Source organism: Oncorhynchus kisutch, linkage group LG1, assembly GCF_002021735.2.
Source record: "Oncorhynchus kisutch isolate 150728-3 linkage group LG1, Okis_V2, whole genome shotgun sequence".
NCBI lineage: Eukaryota > Metazoa > Chordata > Actinopteri > Salmoniformes > Salmonidae > Oncorhynchus > Oncorhynchus kisutch.
In genome coordinates this window covers 39,597,763-39,620,266 of record NC_034174.2, presented here as the reverse complement: position 1 = coordinate 39,620,266, position 22,504 = coordinate 39,597,763, and the positions used below count along the sequence as shown (strand labels likewise).

The 22,504-nt window shown below is 42.2% G+C and overlaps 1 protein-coding gene across 2 annotated transcripts in view; it reads right to left on the bottom strand.

Moving 5' to 3' along the window:
• Positions 1-12,020: 12,020 nt before the first annotated feature.
• Positions 12,021-22,504, bottom strand: part of LOC109902505 (diacylglycerol kinase alpha) — a 38,387-nt gene continuing 27,903 nt past the window's right edge. The window contains exons 21-24 of one of the 2 annotated variants that reach the window (XM_020498945.2): positions 16,913-17,099; positions 16,311-16,431; positions 16,154-16,214; positions 12,021-13,351 (exon numbers count right to left, since the gene is read on the bottom strand). In XM_020498945.2, coding sequence (XP_020354534.1) covers positions 13,271-13,351; positions 16,154-16,214; positions 16,311-16,431; positions 16,913-17,099 — 450 coding nt within the window. In that variant the 3' untranslated portion in view covers positions 12,021-13,270. The remainder of the gene's footprint in view (positions 13,352-16,153; positions 16,215-16,310; positions 16,432-16,912; positions 17,100-22,504) is intronic. The other variant, XM_031823907.1, reaches the window with a different exon arrangement.

Genomic DNA, 22,504 nt, shown 5'->3' with positions numbered 1-22,504 from the left:
CAGGCAGGACTCCAACACCATCATTAAGTTTTCCAATGACACAACAGTGGTAGGCCTGATCACAGACAATGATAAGACAGCCTATAGGGAGCTCAGAGACATGACCGTGTGGTGCAAGAACAACAACCTCTCCCTCAACGTGATCAAGACAAAGGAGATGATTGTGGACTACAGGAAAAGGAGGACCAAGCACGCCCCCATTCTCATCGACAGGGCTGCAGTGGAAGAGGATGAGAGCTTCAAGTTCCTTGGCATCCACATCACCAACAAAACTAACATGGTCCAAGCACACCAAGACAGTCATGAAGAGGGCACAACAAAACCTATTCCCCTTCAGGAGAGTGAAAAGATTTGGCATGGGTCCTCAGATCCTCAAAAGGTTTTACAGCTGCACCATCGAGAGCATCCTGACAGGTCGCATCACTGCCTGGTGTGGCAACTGCTGGGCCTCCGACCGCAAGGCACTACAGAGAGTAGTGCGTACAGCCCAGTACATCACCGTGGGGCAATCTTTCTGCCATCCAGGACCTCTATACCAGGCGGTGTCAGAGGAAGGCCCTAAAAATGGTTTGACTCCAGCCACCCTAGTCATAGATTGTTCTCTCTGCTACCACAACGGCAAGCTGTAGCGGAGCACCAAGTCTAGGTCTAAGAGGCTTCTAGAAGAAAAAGAAACACACACCTATTAAGGCGAGGTGCTGGCTAGCAGAGTAGAAAACTTGAAAATAAAAGAGCTCTAGGAGCTTAGATGCAAAAATGTAATTACCAACGTTTCGACAGCCAAGCTGTCTTCATCAGGGTATAATCACAAACACTGCGGGATGACTCGTTTATATAGTGTCAAAAGACACAGGTGTCTGTAATCATGGCCAAGAGTGGCCTAATATCATTGGTTAATAATCAAATATTAAAATGTCATACAAAGAACGGCATACAAACAAAGAAGAGGCTAAGAGGCTTCTAAACAGCTTCTACCCCCAAGCCATAAGACTCCTGAACATCTAATCAAATGGCTACCCAGGCTATTTGCATTGCCGCCTTCTACGCTGCTGGTACTCTCTGTTATTATCTATGCATAGTCATTTTAATAACTCTACCTACATGTACATATTACCTCAATTACCTCGACACCGGTGCCCCCGCACATTGACCGGTACCCCCTGTATATAGCCCTGCTTTTGTTATTTTCTTGCTGTTCTTTAATTATTTGTTATTCTTATCTCTTACTTTTTTAAAGGTATTTTCTTAAAATGTAATTGTTGGTTAAGGGCTTGTAAGTAAATATTTCACCTGTTGTATTTGGCGTATGTGACAAATAAAATTTGATTTGATCTCCCGTATACCACCCCTAAGTTGTCACAATACAACTGATTGGCTCAAATGCATTAAGAAGGAAAGAAATTCCACAAATGTACTTTTAACAAGGCACACTTGTTAATTGAAATGCATTCCATGTGACTACCTCATGAAGCTGGTTGAGAGAATGCCAAGTGTGTGCAAAGCTGTCATCAAGGCAAAGGTGGCTACTTTGAAGAATTTCAAATATAAAATATATTTGTTTAACACTTTTTGGGTTACTACATGATTCCATATGTGTTATTTCATAGTTTTGATGTCTCCACTATTATTCTACAATGTGGAAAATATTAAAAATAAAGAAAAACCCTTGAATGATTACGTGTGTCCAAATTTTTGACTGGTACTGTATGTATATATATATATTCATACAGTACCAGTAAAAAATGTGGACACACGTAATCATTCAAGGGTTTTTTCTTTATTTTATATATATATATATATATATATATATATATATATATTTTTTTATCATTTGAAAATGTTAATGGACAGGATTGGACAATTACAAGTCCTGGATATTATTTGAAACAGACATGACGCAATGAGTTCATTTGCACGTGCACCATTGCTAAAGTACTTGTGTTGCGAATTCATGCAAATATTTTGCATTAACATAGGCTATTTATTCAACCATAACTTTGTATAAAAAATCTACTTTAGAAATAACTTTCATTAACTTGCCTAGGTTTTTTCACCGTGTTGTTGTAACTATCTTCTTAGATGATAGTTTCGCTTCACTCCCACCAATCGCGAAGCGCAACCCTGCTCATCGTCACTTTACTCTCCAGCCGGTCCGCTTGTTCAGGTTCATCTGTACTCTCTGTGTGTGTTTTACATGTTTACTCTTCTCTTTGGAGTCATTAAAAAAAAACTCAAGTAGAACAACAAAACCGCAAAGTCTTTAAGACAAATTGGGCTTTTCTTCACCGATTTTCTTAGTGCAAATTGATGCTCGTTTTATAGCTAGATTAATTTCCCCTTTGTTCCATTAACTCTTTAGTATTCGATAGAATGGGAAATGCTGGTCTCGCGAAGAACAACGAGGGCCAGTCTCTCCGATGACGTAAATCAAGGGTACACATTGACGTAGGTGGAATCCCTGCATGTGATGTAGATCAGATCTCTCGATCTCTGGGACATCCAAGCGAAGAAAAAAATAAACGGGTTTCTAAAAATAGTTTGCGGAAGAATGTTGTGTCTGATGTCTGTAGTCAGATAGGGCCACATCCTCGCTTTCAAGTTTTATGTCACTTTCTTTTGCCTATACGTTCTCATCGTGTCTCATACTGTAGGCGTAAACATAACCAGCTAAATAAAAATATGTAAATAAATAGATATCCTGAATGTTTAGCTTTTTAGTCATGCTTTTTAGTGTTATGTTTGAGTGTCCATTCCTTTACTAGATTTGTGTGCATTGGGTATATGTTGTGTAATTGTTCGATATTACTGCACCGTCACAGATAGAAGCACAAGTATTTCGCTACACTTGCAATAATCTGCTAAACACGTGTACGTGACCAATACAATTTGATATGATTTGGCTACAAATACTTTTTTTCCTATTAAATAGTTTATTTATTTTGACAATGTAACTGACTGGTGAGGAAAAACATGTTTGTAAGCCTAGACTATGGAGTTAATGTTTTAATCCAATTTGAACAACTCCATTATTTGAGTTTGAATCATAACTCATTTTCAAGGCTACTAGCTTGAATATTTTCTTTCCTTGAAGATTTCGAATACATTTACCTTGTTTCCCCTGACCTAAACCAAAGTTACATTAAACTAAATGAACACATGCATTTATTAACAGACATACAAATACATTATTAAATAGATTAATCAATAGCATAAAAGTAGCCAAGTGCATCTTGACCTTGGTTACCTACAGTGCCGTCTAGTAAGAACATATAACTGTCTAATAACTTGTATCAGCAGTTCAGCATCCCATAGTGAAACATGATAAGGACAGTGGTGACCGAATCCTTCCAATGGCATGGAGGAATTCTAGTATGCTCTCCAGTATATTCTCCAATATCCCTCCACACAGTTGCCAAAAGCAGGAGTGGCAAGAGGGGGGAGAAGGGTAGTTGGGGGAAAGAGGGAAGAATTTAACAATCGATCAAACAGTAAGTAAAATATCTAATATCTATTGATTTAGATGTGGTACCAGAAATGAATAAGCCTATTGACATATGTTGATAGGTTCTCTTGACAGCAGTTGAGGAAAAGGCAAAGCTCAAAATGTGCTGAGTGGATGTTTTGCCCCTCCCTCATCATAAAGTGTTTTGGGTTTATTTTGATATGGGCGCATGGTTAACAACTGGTACTCAACATCATGGCTGTATATCACTCTAATCAATCAACAAGTGGGGGAGTCACACATGAGAACCCAACATAGTGCAGTGTGTGATTTATGAGTGTACTTGCCTAGAACTCAGTGCCTTTTGGGCACAATATCAAATAACTCACCAGTAATGTATGATAGCCACACACTATTCACACACTTTTATTTTATATTTTCATTAAAGCGGCCATGAATGTATTGTGCTAAAAAAATTTTTTTAATTGATACCTTTTCTGCATAGTGTTCCAAATGCACAGGTACCATGCCTCGTGCTATAACTAATTTGTCTTTGAGTGTTTGATGTCTTGCACCATGAAACGTACCCAGCAGCTGCTTGGAGCAGGCACTACCAGAGACGGCCTGTGTCTGGCCAACGGCACCAAGGGTCCATATCAGTGTGGCTGTGAATGGACATGGGAGAAGAGGGACTCAAGTTACAGGGGCATTTCCCCTGTCTCTAGACACAACTATGGGCAGAGAGAGAGAGAGAGGAGTGAGAGAAAGAGTGTGGGAGAGACGGGAAGGGAGTCAAGGGTGGGCAGATAGAGAAAATGGGGAAAGAGGGGGTATGGGGAGCAGAAAGAGAGAGGGATGGGGAGGGTCAGGTTCTGGTAGCGAACTTCTCAATGTATCGTTGTCGTCCCTGGCCCGCTCCACTCCCTAGACTATATCAGGTTAGCATGGGGGTGTTAAGAGCTTCACTTATTTCAGTAAGTCAGGCAGATGTTATAGAATTGATAGTGTTGTGTTTATTTTGCAGCAAATTGAGAGTTCTTTTCAGCCTTCCATCACCATCACGGTTCTACCCCCTCAGGTGAAAAGCCTCATTACCTTGGTTATGACAGTTCAAATCTGGGCTCTGCAATTGGTAATGGTGCATTTGGAAAAAATAATTAAACTTAGTCAAAACCTATTAACTATTATTCCTTGATTAAAGCATGTAATCTGTATTTCAATCTATTAAGAATTCACAAATGTCCTTCACACAATGACAAACTCATACAGTGTATCAAGAATTGAAGCTGACCAGGTGGGTAAAATCAGCTTTGATCCAACTGAATAGTATCCTTTGAACTGTTTTCCCCTTTGACTGACAGGGAATTTGTACATTTCTTGCTGTATTTTTAAACTGGATGATTCCCTCAGTTTTAGCATTATTACATGCACTGCAAGATGTCATTACAGGCCAATGAGAGATGGCTGTTCCAAATATCTTTGCTTGAACTTGACATATTGTGCAGTATTTGTCTCATCTTTGAAGGATGATAACTTCAAACCATGACTTTTGAAGTGAAGCCTGTAGCAAGTCATGCACAAAGAGAGAATCTCACAAATTGTCCTAGAAATATTTCTTCCCAAGATTATGCGGCATGATAATCCCAAATTCCCAACACAAATCATGCTCCGTCAGTACAATTTGTAAAAATTCTGTGAGAGTTTGAAGAGTCAAGGGGCCCCAAGTGAGTGGACCACCTTCATACAGATCACGTTACTCATCACACACTTCTCTTTTTGGTGGAGTATACCATGTACTCTATGGTACACATGTAGACACACATAGGTACCATACGCTATGTATGGAGAGCATCCCAGTTTCATGTGACCTTTAGAAGGGTGGGGGTGTATTTCTAGATTAACGGCCCAGGCTTCTTCAGGGGTATCAGAGGGGGTATCAGACTCCAGTCCTAAGGGTTCTCGTTTCAGCATAATAACTCAATTAACACTCATTTGCTCATTAAGACTAAACAATGTTGTTACTAAACAGTGTAATGCAAAGAAGCAAATCTCCAATTGGCGGGGCTATTTTAGGTGACATGGGTAATATAACTGTTCTATTTCGGCCTATTTTGTCCTTTCACGAGCAGCGCTACTTTGGAACACATCTCCTAGCTACACTGAACAAAAATAAAAATGCAACAATTTCAAAGAGTTACAGTTCGTATAAGGAAATCAGTCAATTGAAATAAATTCATTAGGCCCTTGTCACGCCCTGGTCTTAGTATTTTGTGTTTATATATTTATTTGGTCAGGCCAGGGTGTGACATGGGTTTATTTTGTGTTGTGTTTTTGTATTAGGGTTTTAGTAGGGATTGGGATTGTGGCTGAGTAGGGGTGTCTAGCATAGTCTATGGCTGCCTGAGGTTCTCAATCAGAGTCAGGTGATTCTCGTTGTCTCTGATTGGGAACCATATTTAGGTAGCCTGTGTTTCACTGTGTGTTTGTGGGTGATTGTTCCTGTCTCAGTGTGTTTGTATTTACCAGACAGGCTGTATTAGGTTTTCACATTTCCGTTTGTTGTTTTTGTATTTGTTCGTATTTTCATTCATTAAACATGTATCGAACTAACCACGCTGCATTTTGGTCCGACTCTCCTTCAACGGAAGAAAGCCGTAACAGCCCTAATCTATTTCACATGACTGGGAATACATTATTGCATCTGTTGGTCACAGATACAGTACCTTAGAGAAAAAAGGTAGGGGCATTGATCCGAACACAAATCTGATGTGACCACCACATTGCACAGATCAAATTCACAACCATGAAAATCTTTCAAACATACAGTGTATATGGAAAGTATTCAGATCCCTTGACTTTTTACAGCCTTATTTGAAAATGGATTTGTTTATTTCTGTAACGGTTTTCTTGAGTTGAAGGAGAGGCGGACCAAAATGCAGCATGGATATTATTCATGGTTCTTTAATAAAGCAACTACACATGAATAGACTAAAAAACAAGAAATGTGAAAAACCAAAACAGCCCTATCTGGTGCAAACACAGAGACAGGAACAAACACCCACAAACACACAGTGAAACCCAGGCTACCTAAGTATGATTCTCAATCAGAGACAACTAATGACACCTGCCTCTGATTGAGAACCATATTAGGCCGAAACATAGAAATACCCAAATCATAGAAAAACAAACAGACTGCCCACCCCAACTCACGCCCTGACCATACTAAATAATGACAAACCAAAGGAAATAAAGGTCAGAACGTGACAGTACCCCCCCCCCCCCAAAGGTGCGGACTCTGGCCGCAAAACCTTAACCTATAGGGGAGGGTCTGGGTGGGCGTCTGTCCACGGTGGCGGCTCTGGCGCGGGACGCGGACCCCACTTCACCATCGTCTTAGTCCTCCTTATTGTCCGCCTCCGTGGCCTCCTAACCATGGCGACCGTACTAAATGACACCACTAGACAGAGGGGCAGCTCGGGACAGAGGGGCGGCAGCTCTGGACAGAGGGGCGGCAGCTCTGGACAGAGGGGCGGAAGCTCTGGACAGAGGGGCGGAAGCTCTGGACAGAGGGGCGGAAGCTCTGGACAGAGGGGCGGAAGCTCTGGACAGAGGGGCAGCTCGGGACAGAGGGGCAGCTCGGGACCTGGGCTGAGGGGCTCTGGCGCCTCTGGGCTGAGGGGCTCTGGCGCCTCTGAGCTGAGGGGCTCTGGCAGATCCTGGCTGACTGGCGGCACTGGCAGATCCTGGCTGACTGGCGGCACTGGCTGATCCTGGCTGACTGGCGGCACTGGCATATCCTGGCTGACTGGCGGCACTGGCAGACCCTGGCTGACTGGCGGCACTGGCAGACCCTGGCTGACTGGCGGCACTGGCAGATCCTGGCAGACTGGCGGCACTGGCGGCTCCTTGCAGACTGGCGGCACTGGCGGCTCCTTGCAGACTGGCGGCACTGGCGGCTCCTTGCAGACTGGCGGCACTGGCGGCTCCTTGCAGACTGGCGGCACTGGCGGCTCCTTGCAGACTGGCGGCACTGGCGGCTCCTTGCAGACTGGCGGCACTGGCGGCGCTGGGCAGACGGGTGGCTCAGGCGGTGCTGGGCAGACGGGTAGCTCAGATGGCGCTGGGCAGACTGGCGACGCTGGGCAGATGGGAAGCTCCGGCAGCGCTGGAGAGGAGGAAGGCTCTGGCAGCGCTGGACAGGTGAGGCGCACTGTAGGCCTGGTGTGTGGTGCTGGCACTGGTGGTACTGGGCTGAGGACACGCACAGGAAGCATGGTGCGGGGAGCTGCCACCGGAGGGCTGGTGTGTGGAGGTGGTACTGGATAGACACGACCGTGCAGGCGCACTGGAGCTCTTGAGCACAGAGCCTGCCCAACCTTACCCGGTTGAATGCTCCCGGTCGCCCTGCCAGTGCGGCGAGGTGGAATAGCCCGCACTGGGCTATGCAGGCGAACCGGGGACACTGTGCGCAAGGATGGTGCCATGTAAGCCGGCCCAAGGAGACGCACTGGGGACCAGATGCGTAGAGCCGGCTTCATGGCACTTGGCTCGATGCTCACTCTAGCCCGGCCGATACGCGGAGCTGGTATGTGCCGCACCGGGCTATGCACCCGCACTGGGTACACCGTGCGCTCCACAGCATAACACTGTGCCTGCCCGGTCTCTCTCGCCCCCCGGTAAGCACAGGTAGTTGGTGCAGGTCTCCTACCTGGCTTCAACACACTTCCTGTGTTTTCTTGAGTTGAAGGAGAGGCGGACCAAAATGCAGCGTGGATATTATTCATGGTTCTTTAATAAAGCAACTACACATGAATAGACTAACAAAACAAGAAATGTGAAAAACCAAAACAGCCCTATCTGGTGCAAACACAGAGACAGGAACAAACACCCACAAACACACAGTGAAACCCAGGCTACCTAAGTATGATTCTCAATCAGAGACAACTAATGACACCTGCCTCTGATTGAGAACCATACTAGGCCCGAAACATAGAAATACCCAAATTATAGAAAAACAAACATAGACTGCCCACCCCAACTCACGCCCTGACCATACTAAATAATGACAAAACAAAGGAAATAAAGGTCAGAACGTGACAATTTCCCTCAACAACCTACACACAATACCCCATAATAACAAAGCAAAAATATATTTCTCAAATCTATTAAAAATAAAAAACTTTCACATTTACATAAGTATTCAGACCCTTTCCTCAATACTTTGTTCAAGCACCTTTTGGCAGCAATTACAGCAACACCTGTATTTGGGGAGTTTCTCCCATTCTTCTCTGCATACCCTCTCAAGCTCTGTCAGGTTGGATGGGGAGTGTCACTGCACAGCTATTTTCAGGTCTGTCCAGAGATGTTCGATCAGGTTCAAGTCCGGGCTCTGGCTGGGCCACTCAAGGACATTGAGACTTGTCTCGAAGCCACTCCAGCTTTGTCTTGGCTGTGTGCTTAGGGTCGTTGTCCTGTTGGAAGGTGAACCTTCGCCCCAGTCTGAGCACTCTGGAGCAGGTTTTCATCAAGGATCTCTCTCTACTTTACTCCGTTCATCTTTCCCTGACCAAGGCCCTTCTCCCCTGATTGCGCTGTATGGCCGGGCGACCAGCTCTAGGAAGTCTTGCTGGTTACAAATTTCCATTTAAGAATGATGGAGGCCACTGTGTTCTTGGGGACCTTCAATGCTACAACAAAAAATGTTGTAACCTTCCCTAGATCTGTGCCTCGACACAATACTGTCTCTGAGCTCTACGAACAATTCCTTCGACCTCATGGCTTGATTTTTGCTCTGACATGCACTGTCAACTGTGGGACCTTTTATAGACAGGTGTGTGCCTTTCCAAATCATGTCCAATAAATTGAATTTACCACATGTGGACTCCAATCAAGTTGTAGAAACATCTGAAGGATGATCAATGGAAACAGGATGCACTTGAGCTCAATTTCGAGTCTCATAGCATAGGGTCTGAAAACCTATGTAAATAAGGTATCTGTTTTTATTTTTAATAACATTTGCAAAAATGTCAAAGCTTTGTCATTATGGGGTATTGTGTGTAGATTGATAAGGAAAATGTTTTATTTAATACATTTTAGAAAAAGGCTGTAACGTAACAAAATGTGGAAAAAGTGCACTCTATGTCTCTGTAGCAAAGGAAAAATGTTCTGGTTTGCACCATGTGCCTCCTCTTTGATCAGGCTATTGATTGTGACCTATGGAATGTTGTCCCACTCCTCCTTAATGGCTGTGCAAAGTTGCTGGATATTGGCAGGAACTGGAACATGCTATCTTACATGTCGATCCAGAGCATTCCAAACGTGCTCAATGAGTAACATGTCTGATGAGTATGCAGGCCATGGAAAAACGTGGACATTTTTAGCTTCCAGGAATTGTGTACAGATCTTTGCGACATGTGGCCGTGCATTATCATGAGGTGATGGCGGCGGATGAATGGCACGACAACGGTCCTCAGGATCTCGTCACGGTGTCGCTGTACATTCAAATTTTCATTGATAAAATGCAATCGTGTTCATTGTCCATAGCTTATGCCTGCCCATACCATAACCCCACCGCCACCATGGGGACCTGTTCACATCTGCAATACGCTTACCCACACAACGCCATACACTTTGTCTGTCATCTGCTCGGTACAGTTGACACCGGGATTCATTCGCCAAGAGCAAACTTCTCCAGTGTGCCAGTGCCCATTGAAGGTGAGCATTTGCCCACTGAAGTCGGTTACAACGCCAAACTGCAGTCAGGTCAAGACCCTGGTAAGGATGACTAGCACCCAGATGAATTTCCCCGAGACAGTTTTTGACAGTTTGTGCAGACTTTCTTCGGTTGTGCAAACCTACAGTTCCATCAGCTGCCTGAGTGGCTGGTCTCAGACGATCCCACAGGTGAAGAAGTCGGAAGTGGAGGTCCTGGGCTGGAGCGGTTACACGTAGTCTGCGGTTTGAGGGCGGTTGCCAAATTTGTATTGCCAAATTCTCTAAAACGATGTTGGAAGCGGCTTATGTTAGAGAAATTAACATTCTGGCAACAGCTCTGGTGGCCATTCCTACAGTCAGCATGCCAATAGCACGCTCCCTCAAAACTCGAGACATCTGTGGCATTGTGTTATGTGACAAAACTGCTGCATATTTTAGAGTGGCCTTTTTATTGTTCCCAGCACAAGGTGCGCCTGTGCAATGATCATCAGCTTCTTGATATGCCACACCTGTCAGGTGGATGGATTACCTTGGCAAAGGAGAAATGTACACTAACAGGGACCAAATTTGAGAGATATAAACTTTTTGTGTGTATGGAAAATGCCTGATCTTTTATTTCAGTTCATGAAACATGGGACCAACACTTTACATGTTTAAATTTTTGTTCACTGTAGTTCTAATGTTGCAGTCATTTTAGGGAAACTCCTGAAGACCAGGGTTTCGTACCAAATGGCACCCTACTTTGGCCCTGTCTCTGAGCTCCGTTGGGAGTCCCACAGCCATTAACACCAATGGCCAACAAACACAAACCTGTTAAGTATGACACAGCACCACTATGACAGCTGCCCAACTGCCATTGACACCCTTTCTAAAAGTACATTTTTTAAACCTTTATTTAACTAGGCAAGTCAGTTAAGAACAAATTCTTATTTTCAATGACAGCCTAGGAACTGCCTGTTCAGGGGCAGAATGACAGAATTGTACCTTGTCAGCGTTCGGTTACTAGTCCAACACTCTAACCACTAGGCTACCCTGCCGCCCCATTCTGTCACATACAGCGATATCCTTCTGGTAACTGACCTTGAGAAAGGCAGTGTCACGTGTGATCCCTCTCTGGCCTCTAGGTCACCAGGCTGCTCGTTATGGCGCACACCTGTCACCATCTTTGCGCACACCTGTCACCATCTTTACGCGCACCTGCACGTCATCAGACTCACCTGGACTCCATCACCTCCCTGATAACCTTCCCTATATATGTCACTCCCTTTGGTTCCTTCCTCCAATGTTATTGTTTCTGCTCCAGTGTTTAGTCTGTGTGTTGTTCATGGCTCTTGTTTTGTTTTATGTTGCATTTATTTATTAAAACACTCACTTCCTGAACTTGCTTCCCGACTCTCAGCTCACATCATTACAGAATAATGCCTCACCTAAGGGAAGCATCAGGGGGTGTATTTTTATTTTTTGTCAGGTGGAATGACGTCGGGTCCAGGAGCCTCTACGGGCTTTCATGCCTCAACCGGCTCGTCGAGCTTCCTCTCTGGCCTCTAGGTCACCAGGCTGCTCGTTATAGCGCACACCTGCGCGTCATCAGAAACACCTGGACTCCATCACCTCCCTGATAACCTTCCCTATATATATCACTCCCTTTGGTTCCTTCCCCAGGTGTTATTGTTTCTGTTCCAGTGTTTACGTTGTTCCACGTTGTTCGTGTTTCTTGTTTTGTTTTATGTTGCATTTATTTATTAAAACACTCACTCCCTGAACTTGCTTCCTGACTCTCAGCGCACATCGTTACAGGCAGAGATAAGAAATTGTTGTCTTTTTTAACGATCTCTTACCATGGTAGATACATGAATACACATAATGTAGGCTATACATTTATTTCTTGAAAGAGAAAAGCTTTTTTTCTTGAGGACAGCACCTCAGTAGTTGTGGTTTGGAAGCAGTCTCACTAAGCAAAGAGATTAGGTTAGTGATAATGAGGAAGTGCTGTTTGTGACAAAGTGTTAAAGGCCCAATGCAGCTGTTTTTATCTCAATATCAAATAATTTCTGGGTAACAATTAAGTTCCTAACTGTGAATGTTTTCAATCAAAATGCTCAAAAAGAAACAAAAATAGCTTCTTAGGTAGAGCAATTTCTCAAGCAAGAATTTTTCTAAGACTTAGGGAGTGAAAACAGAAAACTAGCTGTTATTGGCAGAGGTTTGGAACTCTTTCTTATTGGTCTTTTAATTAATTTACCTGATGTCACCAGGCAGGCCAACACTGCATCCCATCAAAACCACCTGAAATTTCAGTCTGTCTTTTCGAACAGCTTTTACATGAAAAGGGCATTATCATAATTTTCACAATTTTGCAGTATTATTCCAACCTCATAGTGTGGAAATATATGTAAAACACAGAAAAATCCTAATTTGACTGCACTGGGCCTTTAAGTGAGGTCGGGCAACGCGAACGATACCCTCAGCTGTCTGAGCTGTATCCTCTACAAGAAACTTGCTGAGTAGGCAAAACATACTTAGATTTGACAGTGAACGGCATTATATAGCGACACAGACTGTTGGCCTATCACGTTAATCAATATGGATACAAAAACATTTGTGTGAAAATGCTATAGAAAGCAGATAAACAAACAGGAGATCTATTACTGTGCTGAGACATAACAATAAGGCATAAAAGTAATAAAACTCATGGAGTACTATGGAATTATACATAACTAATACAAACAGATACAAAATGTAATAGCAATGTAATATAAAGCTTAACATGAGGGGACTTACTCAAATCAACACAAGCCTGGGATAGTTTTTTGTTATGGAAATGAGTAGAGTATCAATGTTAATCAATGGCTACTAGTGTTTCAGGAAGAAATTCAGACATGAAGAATGTTTTTACGCAAATGTTGGTTCCTTTATGGCAGTGGTTCTTCAGTGGACCTCTGCTCCTGAGTGAAGTTTCCCCGAGGTACAGATCTAGGATAAGCATCCACTCACCCAATCTAAACCTTAACCATTAGTGGGGAAAATGAAAAACTGATCCAAGATCAGTGTCAAAGGGCAACTTCACCCTACACCCGGACCTCTTCAGTCTCAGTGCTGCAGTCCACCTTTCCTCTACTTGAGGTGGAAGAAGCCTGATGATTTGGCAGGAGCAGCCATCAGCATGTTGGCTTGGTTCTTGTGTGTGATGTGGATCTGAACACAGGGTGGAAAATTCAGGAGGTTTTACAGTCATCACAGTCTACAACAGTGTTTCCCTTATCCCCATACCCTCTTGTGGTAGGCAAACATTTTTGTCCTATCCCTGCACGGACACACCTGATTGAAGTAATTCAACTATTATTGAAAGTCGGGACAATCCTTATCCGGCAGGGAAACTTTTTATTTTTATAGCAATATTTGAGATTAATTTTAATTTAAGGGAATTTTATAAGGGAAATACTTGTTTTTGGAATTGTTTAAATATTTGCAATATTATTAATTTCCATGTCCTCTACGACCGGAAATGCTCTTGTCCGGAGCAAAGGATCCCAATTTCAAACTCTCAAAAAATTTGTTTAAAATTTTATAAACTGGCAATAATTAATATTAACTGAAAAAGGATCTTATGTCGTTTCTTGCAATAGCCCTCTGAAACTTTAAATAATATTGATCACAAAACTGTGACTCCTAAAAGTGATGTGGATCTGAACACAGGGTGGAAAATTCAGGAGGTTTTACAGTCATCACAGTCTACAACAGTGTTTCCCTTATCCCCATACCCTCTTGTGGTAGGCAAACATTTTTGTCCTATCCCTGCACGGACACACCTGATTGAAGTAATTCAACTATTATTGAAAGTCGGGACAATCCTTATCCGGCAGGGAAACTTTTTATTTTTATAGCAATATTTGAGATTAATTTTAATTTAAGGGAATTTTATAAGGGAAATACTTGTTTTTGGAATTGTTTAAATATTTGCAATATTATTAATTTCCATGTCCTCTACGACCGGAAATGCTCTTGTCCGGAGCAAAGGATCCCAATTTCAAACTCTCAAAAAATGTGTTTAAAATTTTATAAACTGGCAATAATTAATATTAACTGAAAAAGGATCTTATGTCGTTTCTTGCAATAGCCCTCTGAAACTTTAAATAATATTGATCACAAAACTGTGACTCCTAAAAGTGATGTGGATCTGAACACAGGGTGGAAAATTCAGGAGGTTTTACAGTCATCACAGTCTACAACAGTGTTTCCCTTATCCCCATACCCTCTTGTGGTAGGCAAACATTTTTGTAGCCTTCCACAAGCTTCCCACAATAAGTTGGGTGAATTTTGGCCCATTCCTCCTGACAGAGCTGGTGTAACTGAGTCAGGTTTGTAGGCCTCCTTGCTCGCACAAGCTTTTTCAGTCCTGCCCACACATGTTCTATTGGACTGAGATCAGGGCTTTGTGATGGCCACTCCAATACCTTGACTTTGTTGTCCTTAAGCCATTTTGTCACAACTTTGGTATGCTTGGGGTCAACATCTATTTGGAAGACCCATTTGCAACCAAGCTTTAACTTTCTGACTGATGTCTAGAGATGTTGCTTCAATATATCAACATAATTTCCCTTCCTCATGATGCCATCTATTTTGTGAAGTGCACCAGTCCTTCCTGCAGCAAAGCACCCCCACAACATGATGCTGCCACCCCCATGCTTCACGGTTGGGATGGTGTTCTTCGGCTTGCAAGCTTCCCCCTTTTACCTCCAAACATAACGATGGTCATTATGGCCAAACAGTTCTATTTTTGTTTTATCAGACCAGAGGACATTTCTCCAATTAGTACGATCTTTGTCCCCATGTGTAGTTGCAAACCGTAATCTGGCTTTTTTATGGCGGTTTTGGAGCAGTGGCTTCTTCCTTGCTGAGCGGTATTTCAGGTTATGTCGATATAGGACTTAGTTTACTGTGGAAATAGATACTTTTGTACCTGTTTCCTCCAGCATCTTCACAAGGTCGTTTGCTGTTGTTCTAGGATTGATTTGCACTTTTCGCACCAAATATGTTAATCTCTAGGAGACAGAATGCATCTCCTTCCTGAGTGGTATGACGGCTGCGTGGTCCCATGGTGTTTATACTTGCGTACTATTGTTTGTACAGATGAACGTGGTACCTTCAGGCGTTTGGAAATTGCTCCCAATGATGAACCAGATGTGTGGAGGTCTACAATTTTTTTTGAGGTCTTGGCTGATTTCTTTTGATTTTCCCATGATGCCCTGAGGCACTGAGTTTGAAGGTAGGCCTTGAAATACATCCACAGGTACACCACCAATTGACTCAAATTATGTCAATTAGCCTATCAGAAGCTTCTAAAGCCATGATATCATTTTCTGGAATTTTCCAAGCTGTTTAAAGGCACAGTCAACTTAGTGTATGTAAACTTCTGACCCACTGGAATTGTGAAACAGTGAATTATAAGTGAAATAATCTTCCTGTAAACAAATGTTGGAAAAATTACTTGTGTCATAAAGTAGATTTCCTTATCGACTAGCCAAAACTATAGTTTGTTAACAAGAAATGTGTGGGAGTGGTTGAAAAACGAGTTAATGACTCCAACCTAAGTGTATGTAAACTTCAGACTTCAACTGTATATATTTCACATTTGTGTTAAAATTAAGACAAATATTTGTGAATATTTGAGATTGGTCCGTCTTTCAAGAATTGCTGAATTAATGAATCACCAAGACCTTGATTAGTTGTCTGGTGCGTCAGTGTAGGGCTAGGAAAGAAATGTGTCTGGTCTGGTAAGGGTTGGGAAATACTGATCTCCAGTACATCACATTGTATTTCTGAAACAAAATTGAGTCAAGAGACTTGGCCCACTGCTAAAACTAACAAGCCAACATAAGGACATCAACAATGTTTATTTTAGAATAAATGTTCCTCCAGTTGTCACACTTTCTAATTCAATTGGTCATAGGAATTCCACGGCCAAACTCACTTAAGGGGTATATTAACAACACTTACAGTGCAGGGAGGCTGCATCCAGGGCTCACCATCAATCTGCATAGGCAAGGCTTTATGTGTCCTGAGAAAGGCAATGAGAGAGAGACACGTTTTAATACCCAAAGTTAAAAAGGCATAACACCCGAAGAATTGTGTATAGAGCCTGTATTAAGTCTACCTGATAGTGATCTGTGATGTTTGAGCCAGTCTGTGTCCAGCCCTCTTCAGCCCAGAATAGATCTGACCCATCTCAATCGCCCCCTCCAATCCCACCACCTCAATCCGCTTGTCACTTAGGTCTGTGGGGGTAAAAGGAAACATTAAAATATATTGTCAATAGCTCATTAAGCAGACATTCATTCTCATACATACAGTGACTTAGCTACTGTAATACAAATGATATCATAATCATTTGGTGGGTGCTTATATAGGTCCTATGTCTTGCATGTACAAGTGTGTATTAATATGTATGTGGAGAGTGGGGTCATGGCCAGAGTCTGCCATTATCAACAGCGACCCAGCAGCAAATATGGTTAAGTGCCTTGTTCAAGGGCAGATCAACAGATTTTTCACCTTGTCAAGTATTCGAACTTGCAACCTTTTTGTTAGTAGCCCAACGCTCTAACCAGTAGGCTACCTGCCGCCCTCCAAAAAAAGACCATATGGTCTGTGTAAAGGCAAAAGTGACAATATTACATACAATGCTACAGTAAACATTCATATCACTAGGCAACTAAATAAACCTCCAACAATGTATGAGATAAGCATGCCCTAAAGTACCTTGTGAGCTCATTTTCAGAACGTCGTGGTCAGTGACGACATCAGGCGGTTCCTCTTCTGACACATTGTCTCTGTCTGCCTTCTTAGCCTCACCCCACAGGTTGGAGCCGCCGTGCATGCTGGGTATGTTGATGACTGCAAGGCCCTCCAGAGAGTGACCGCTCAGGTCCAGGGGTGTCCCACAGCACTGAGAGATAGACGGACGCACAGACACGGTCACAAACGGGTAAAGAGACTAAATTAAGTATTGCTAAGACCATCTACAGTGCCGGGAAAAAGCATTTGCCCCCTTTCTGATTTTCTCTATTTTTCTCTAATGTTATCAAATATTCAACTAAAACCTAATATTAAAAGGCACCTAAGTTCACCTATAACTACAAAAATGGATACTTATTTTATTTAACTAAGTTATGCAACACCCAATTTCCATGTGAAAAAGTAATTGCCCGCTTACACTCATGGCTGCATTCCATACACTTAAAAGACACACCCTATCCCCTCAGCCCTCAAATGAAGTGGACACTTCTGATGACGTATCATGATGTCTGACGAGTATACACTTGCAGGGCAAGGGGCGAGGGAAGAAGGAATGATTTTTAAATGGACAGTGTTTGCTTGGATATTCTTCACTCGTTCATCCCGCGATGATTGTGTTTTCAGCCACCGGTAGCTTGTGGGTGATTTATATGCTCTACAGTCGATTATGATTGCATGTCTACTTATATTAACTATATAATTATTAATATACGCCTACTGTATGATAGCTAGCAAATTAATTAGCTAACTAACGTTAGCCTGCCTAGCTACTTCTGAAGAAGGAAAAACATTTATTTCTATAATTTCCAAAAGCTAACTAAACATTTATTAGACATATTTGTGCATTAGTAGCACAATTTCTAATTTATTTACAAATATGGCCGCGGGGATTACCCCAAGAGCATAGGGCTCAGGGTTTATAGGGCCAAGGGCTGTCTACTTTGAGTTTGAAACGCATCCATTAACTGGCTGTGCAACCTTTAGCTATAATGACAGCAACCAAATGCTTCCTGTAGTTGTTGATCAGTCTCTCACGCCACTGTGGGTGTATTTTGGCCAACTCTTGCATGCAGAACTGGTTTAACTCAGCGACATTTGTGGGTTTTCAAGCATGAACTGCTCGTTTCAAGTCCTGCCACAAAATCTCAATTGTGATTAGGTCTGGACTTTGACCAGACCATTCCAAAACTTAAAATGTGTTGCTTTTTAGCCATTTTCATGTAGACTTGATTGTGTGTTTTTTAGATCATTGTTTTGCTAAATAACTCAGCTGCGCTTCAGCTTCAGCTCACAGATGGATGGCCTGACATTCTCCTGTAGAATTCTCTGATACAGAGCAGAATGAATGGTTCTGTCTATTAAGGCAAGTCTTCCAGGTTCCCAAACCATCACACTACCACCACCATGCTTGACTGATGGTATGAGGCTCTTAATCGTGGAATGCAGTGTTTGGTAGGTGAGGTAAATAAATGATCTCTGCATGTGTGGTTCCTCCGAAGCATGGAGGAGGAGATGTGGGGGTGCTTTGCTGGTGCAACTGTCAGTGATTTATTTTGAATTCAAGGCAGATTTGACCAGCATGCCTACCACAGAATTCTGCAGCAATACGCCATCCCATCTGGTTTGCGCTTAGTGGGACTAGCATTTGTTTTTTTCAACAGGACAATGACCCAAAACACACCTCCAGGCTGTGTAAGGGCTATTTCCCCAAGGAGAGTGATGGAGTGCTGCATCAGATGACTTGGCCTCCAAAATCACCCGACCTCAACCCAATTGAGATGGTTTGGGATGAGTTGGACCGAAGAGTGAAGGAAAAGCAGCCAACAAGTGTTTAAACTGTTGGAAAAGCATTCCTCATGAAGCTGGTTGAGGTCCAAAAGACTACTTAACAGCTTCTACCCCCAAGCCATAAGACTCGTGAACAGCTAATCAAATGGCTACCCAGACTATTTGCATTGCCCTCCCTCTTTTATGCTGCTGCTACTCTGTTTATTATCTATGCATAGTCACTTTAACTCTACCTACATGTACATATTACCTCAATTACTTCGACTAACCAGTGCCCCCGCACATCGACTCTACCGCTAACGCCTGTATACAGGGCAGCAGGGTAGCCTAGTGGTTAGAGCGTTGGACTAGTAACCGGAAGGTTGCAAGTTCAAACCCCCAAGCTGACAAGGTACAAATCTGTCGTTCTGCCCCTGAACAGGCAGTTAACCCACTGTTCCTAGGCCGTCATTGAAAATAAGAATTTGTTCTTAACTGACTTGTCTAGTTAAATAAAGGTGAAGTTGCTATTTTACTGCTGCTCTTTAATTATTTGTTACTTTTATTTATCTATTTTTTCCTCAACACTTGTTTTTCTTAAAATTGCATTGTTGGTGAAGGGCTTGTAGGTAAGCATTTCACTCTATTCGGCGCATGTTACAAATACAATTGAGATAATGCCAGATTCTGCAAAGGTGGTTACTTTGAAGAATCTTGTTTAATACTTTTTTGGTTACTACATGATTCAAATGACGGGACAAGCAAGTATCTTCTTCTTATTGGTGTCCTTTAGTAGTGATTTCTTTGCAGCAATTCTCCTCTGAAAAGTTGATGTTGAGATGTGTCTGTTACTTGAACTCTGAAGCATTTATTTGGGCTGCAATTTCTGAGGTGCAGTTAACTCTAATGAACTTATCCTCTGCAGCAGAGGTAACTATGGGTCTTCCTTTCCTGTGGCGGTTCGCATGAGAGCCAGTTTCATCATAGTGCTTGATGGTTTTTGCGACTGCACTTGAAGAAACTTTCAAAGTTCTTAAAATGTTCCGGATTAACTGAACTTCATGTCTTAAAGTAATGATGGACTGTCATTTCTCTTTGCTTATCTTCTGTATACCACTCCTACTTTGTCACAACACAACTGATTGGCTCAAACACATTAAGAAGGAAAGAAATTCCACAAATTAACTTTTAACTTCTTATGGCTGGGGGCAGTATTGAGTAGCTTGGATGAATAAGGTGCCCAGAGGTGCCCAGAGTAAACTGCCTGCTACTCAGTCCCAGTTGCTAATATATGCATATTATTAGTGTATTTGAATAGAAAACACTCTGAAGTTTCTAAAACTGTTTGAATAATGTCTGTGAGTATAACAGAACTCATATGGCAGGCAAAAACCTGAGAAAAAATCCAACCAGGAAGTGGGAAATCTGAGGTTGGTCATTTTTCAACTCATTCCCTATTGAAGATTCAGTGGGATATTGGTCATGTTGCACTTCCTAATGCTTCCACTAGATGTCAACAGTCCTTAGAACCTTTTTTGATGCTTCTACTGTGAAGTGGGGGCGAATGAGAGGGGAATGAGTCAGAGGTCTGCCAGAGAGCCATGAGCTGGCCACGCTCGTTCACGTGAGAGCGAGCTCCGTTCCATTGCATTTCTACAAAGGAACATTATTGAAGATTTATGTTAATAACATCCTAAAAATTGACTCAGTACTTCGTTTGACATGTTTCTACGGACTGTAATGGAACTTTTTGACTTTTCGTCTGCTCCTAGTGAACGCGCTTCGTGAGTTTGGATTTGTTTACCAAACGCGCTAACAAAAGGAACGTTACCTTACAAAACATCCATTCCATGTATAACACTTGTATTTTCATCAACATTTATGATGAGTATTTCTGTAAATGGATGTGGCTCTCTGCAAAATCACCGGATGTTTTTGGAACTAACGCGCCAATGTATACTGAGAAACTGAGATTTATTTATATAAATATGAAGGTTATCGAACAAAATATACATGTATTGCGTAACATGAAGTCCTATGAGTGTCATCTGATGAAGATCATCAAAGGTTAGTGATTCATTCTATCTCTATTTCAGATTTTTGTGACTCCTCTCTTTGGCTGTAAAAATGGCTGTGTTTTTCTGTGACTTGGCTCTGACCTAACATAATCGTTTGTGGTGCTTTCGCCGTAAAGCCTATGAAATCGGACACTGTGGTGGGATTAACAAGAAGTGTATCTTTAAAATGGTGTGAAATACTTGTATGTTTGAGGAATTTTAATTATGGGATTTCTGTTGTTTTGAATTTGCCGCCCTGCACTTTCACTGGCTGTTGTCATATCAATCCCGTTAGCGGGATCTCAGCCATAGGAGGTTTTAACAAGGCACAACTGTAAAATTGAAATGCATTCCAGATGACTACCTCATGAAGCTGGTTGAGAGAATGCCAAGAGTGTGCAAAACTGTGGCTACTTTGAAGAATCTCAAATCTAAAATATATTTTTTATATATATTTTTTATATATATTTTTTGGTTACTACATGATTCCATATGTGTTATTTCATAGTTCTGATGTCTTCACTATTATTCTACAATGTAGAAAATAGTAAAAATAAAGAAAAACCCTGGAACGAGTCCGTGTGTCCAAACTTTTGCCTGGTATTGTACATATTTGTTTTAGCTATTTATTTTGCCCTTATCTAGCTCAGTGCTTTCTATGGTGGTGGGGCAGCCAGCGGGAAATACAGAGCGTCGGGGTTAGTAATGTTCTCTAGTTGCGCCGTGATTGTCTCAGTGTTCTGTCACTCATGGGGACACGATGTCACCGCAAAATCTACAGGGAGAGCTCGAAAATTAAAGTCCCTTGGGTGCTGCCATAGATTTACATTAGATGTACCCATCCAAGAAGACTCAAGGTCATTGGCCACAGATAAAATGACGTGAAATAACGTTATATCTACCGTAGCTTTGATTGGACTGATCATGTCAACATCATACTTTCAAAATCTTAGCTAGACAAGCAGTCATCATCATTAATCAAGTCTATAGTCAACTGTCAAATCCTTTTCAATACTTGTCATATGAAGATAAATTATAGATAAAACACATCTGTGCTCATCAGCCATAAACATTACACAACAAGTTGGAAATCACAAATTTAGGAATCAGTGTCCAACTGCAAGCATTGCAAAGCAATCAATAGCCTGCTATTCAGTGGAGAGGGTGTGTGGTCCAAGTCTGGGTTTAAGAGTCTCTTTTCCAAGCTTAAAACGGATAAACATTCACAATCAACACCATGGGCCAGAAAAGGTTGAATACATTGGCCATGTTGTCAATCCAGCATGACTTGGAACTGGAAACTCGGAAATCTCATACTTCAGTGAGTTCAAGACAACTGGAACCCAGGCCTTTTTCTAGAGCTCCGACCTGAAGATCACTGACGTCATGATTCAACCTCACAGTTGTCTTCAAATCACCATAAATCCAGAGAATGCCAGACATTGATGACAAAGTTTGATGACAAAATTTACCCACAAGAAGGACTGCCACTCCACCTTCCTTTTCAAGTGAGCACAGCACAACAAGGTGAGTCCAATAATGTCTTGTATGCTGCTGCATATATGATGAAATATGCCAGGGAGATATGTATACTGTAGCTAAGAAAGTAATACTAAGTGTATGTTGTGTAGTAAGATGTTAGTAGCTTATGTGCATCACCCTAATAAGATGGTCTATCTACCCCTCTTAATTTCGCCTGCTGTTCTAACTTGGTGGTCCACATGTAGCCTAT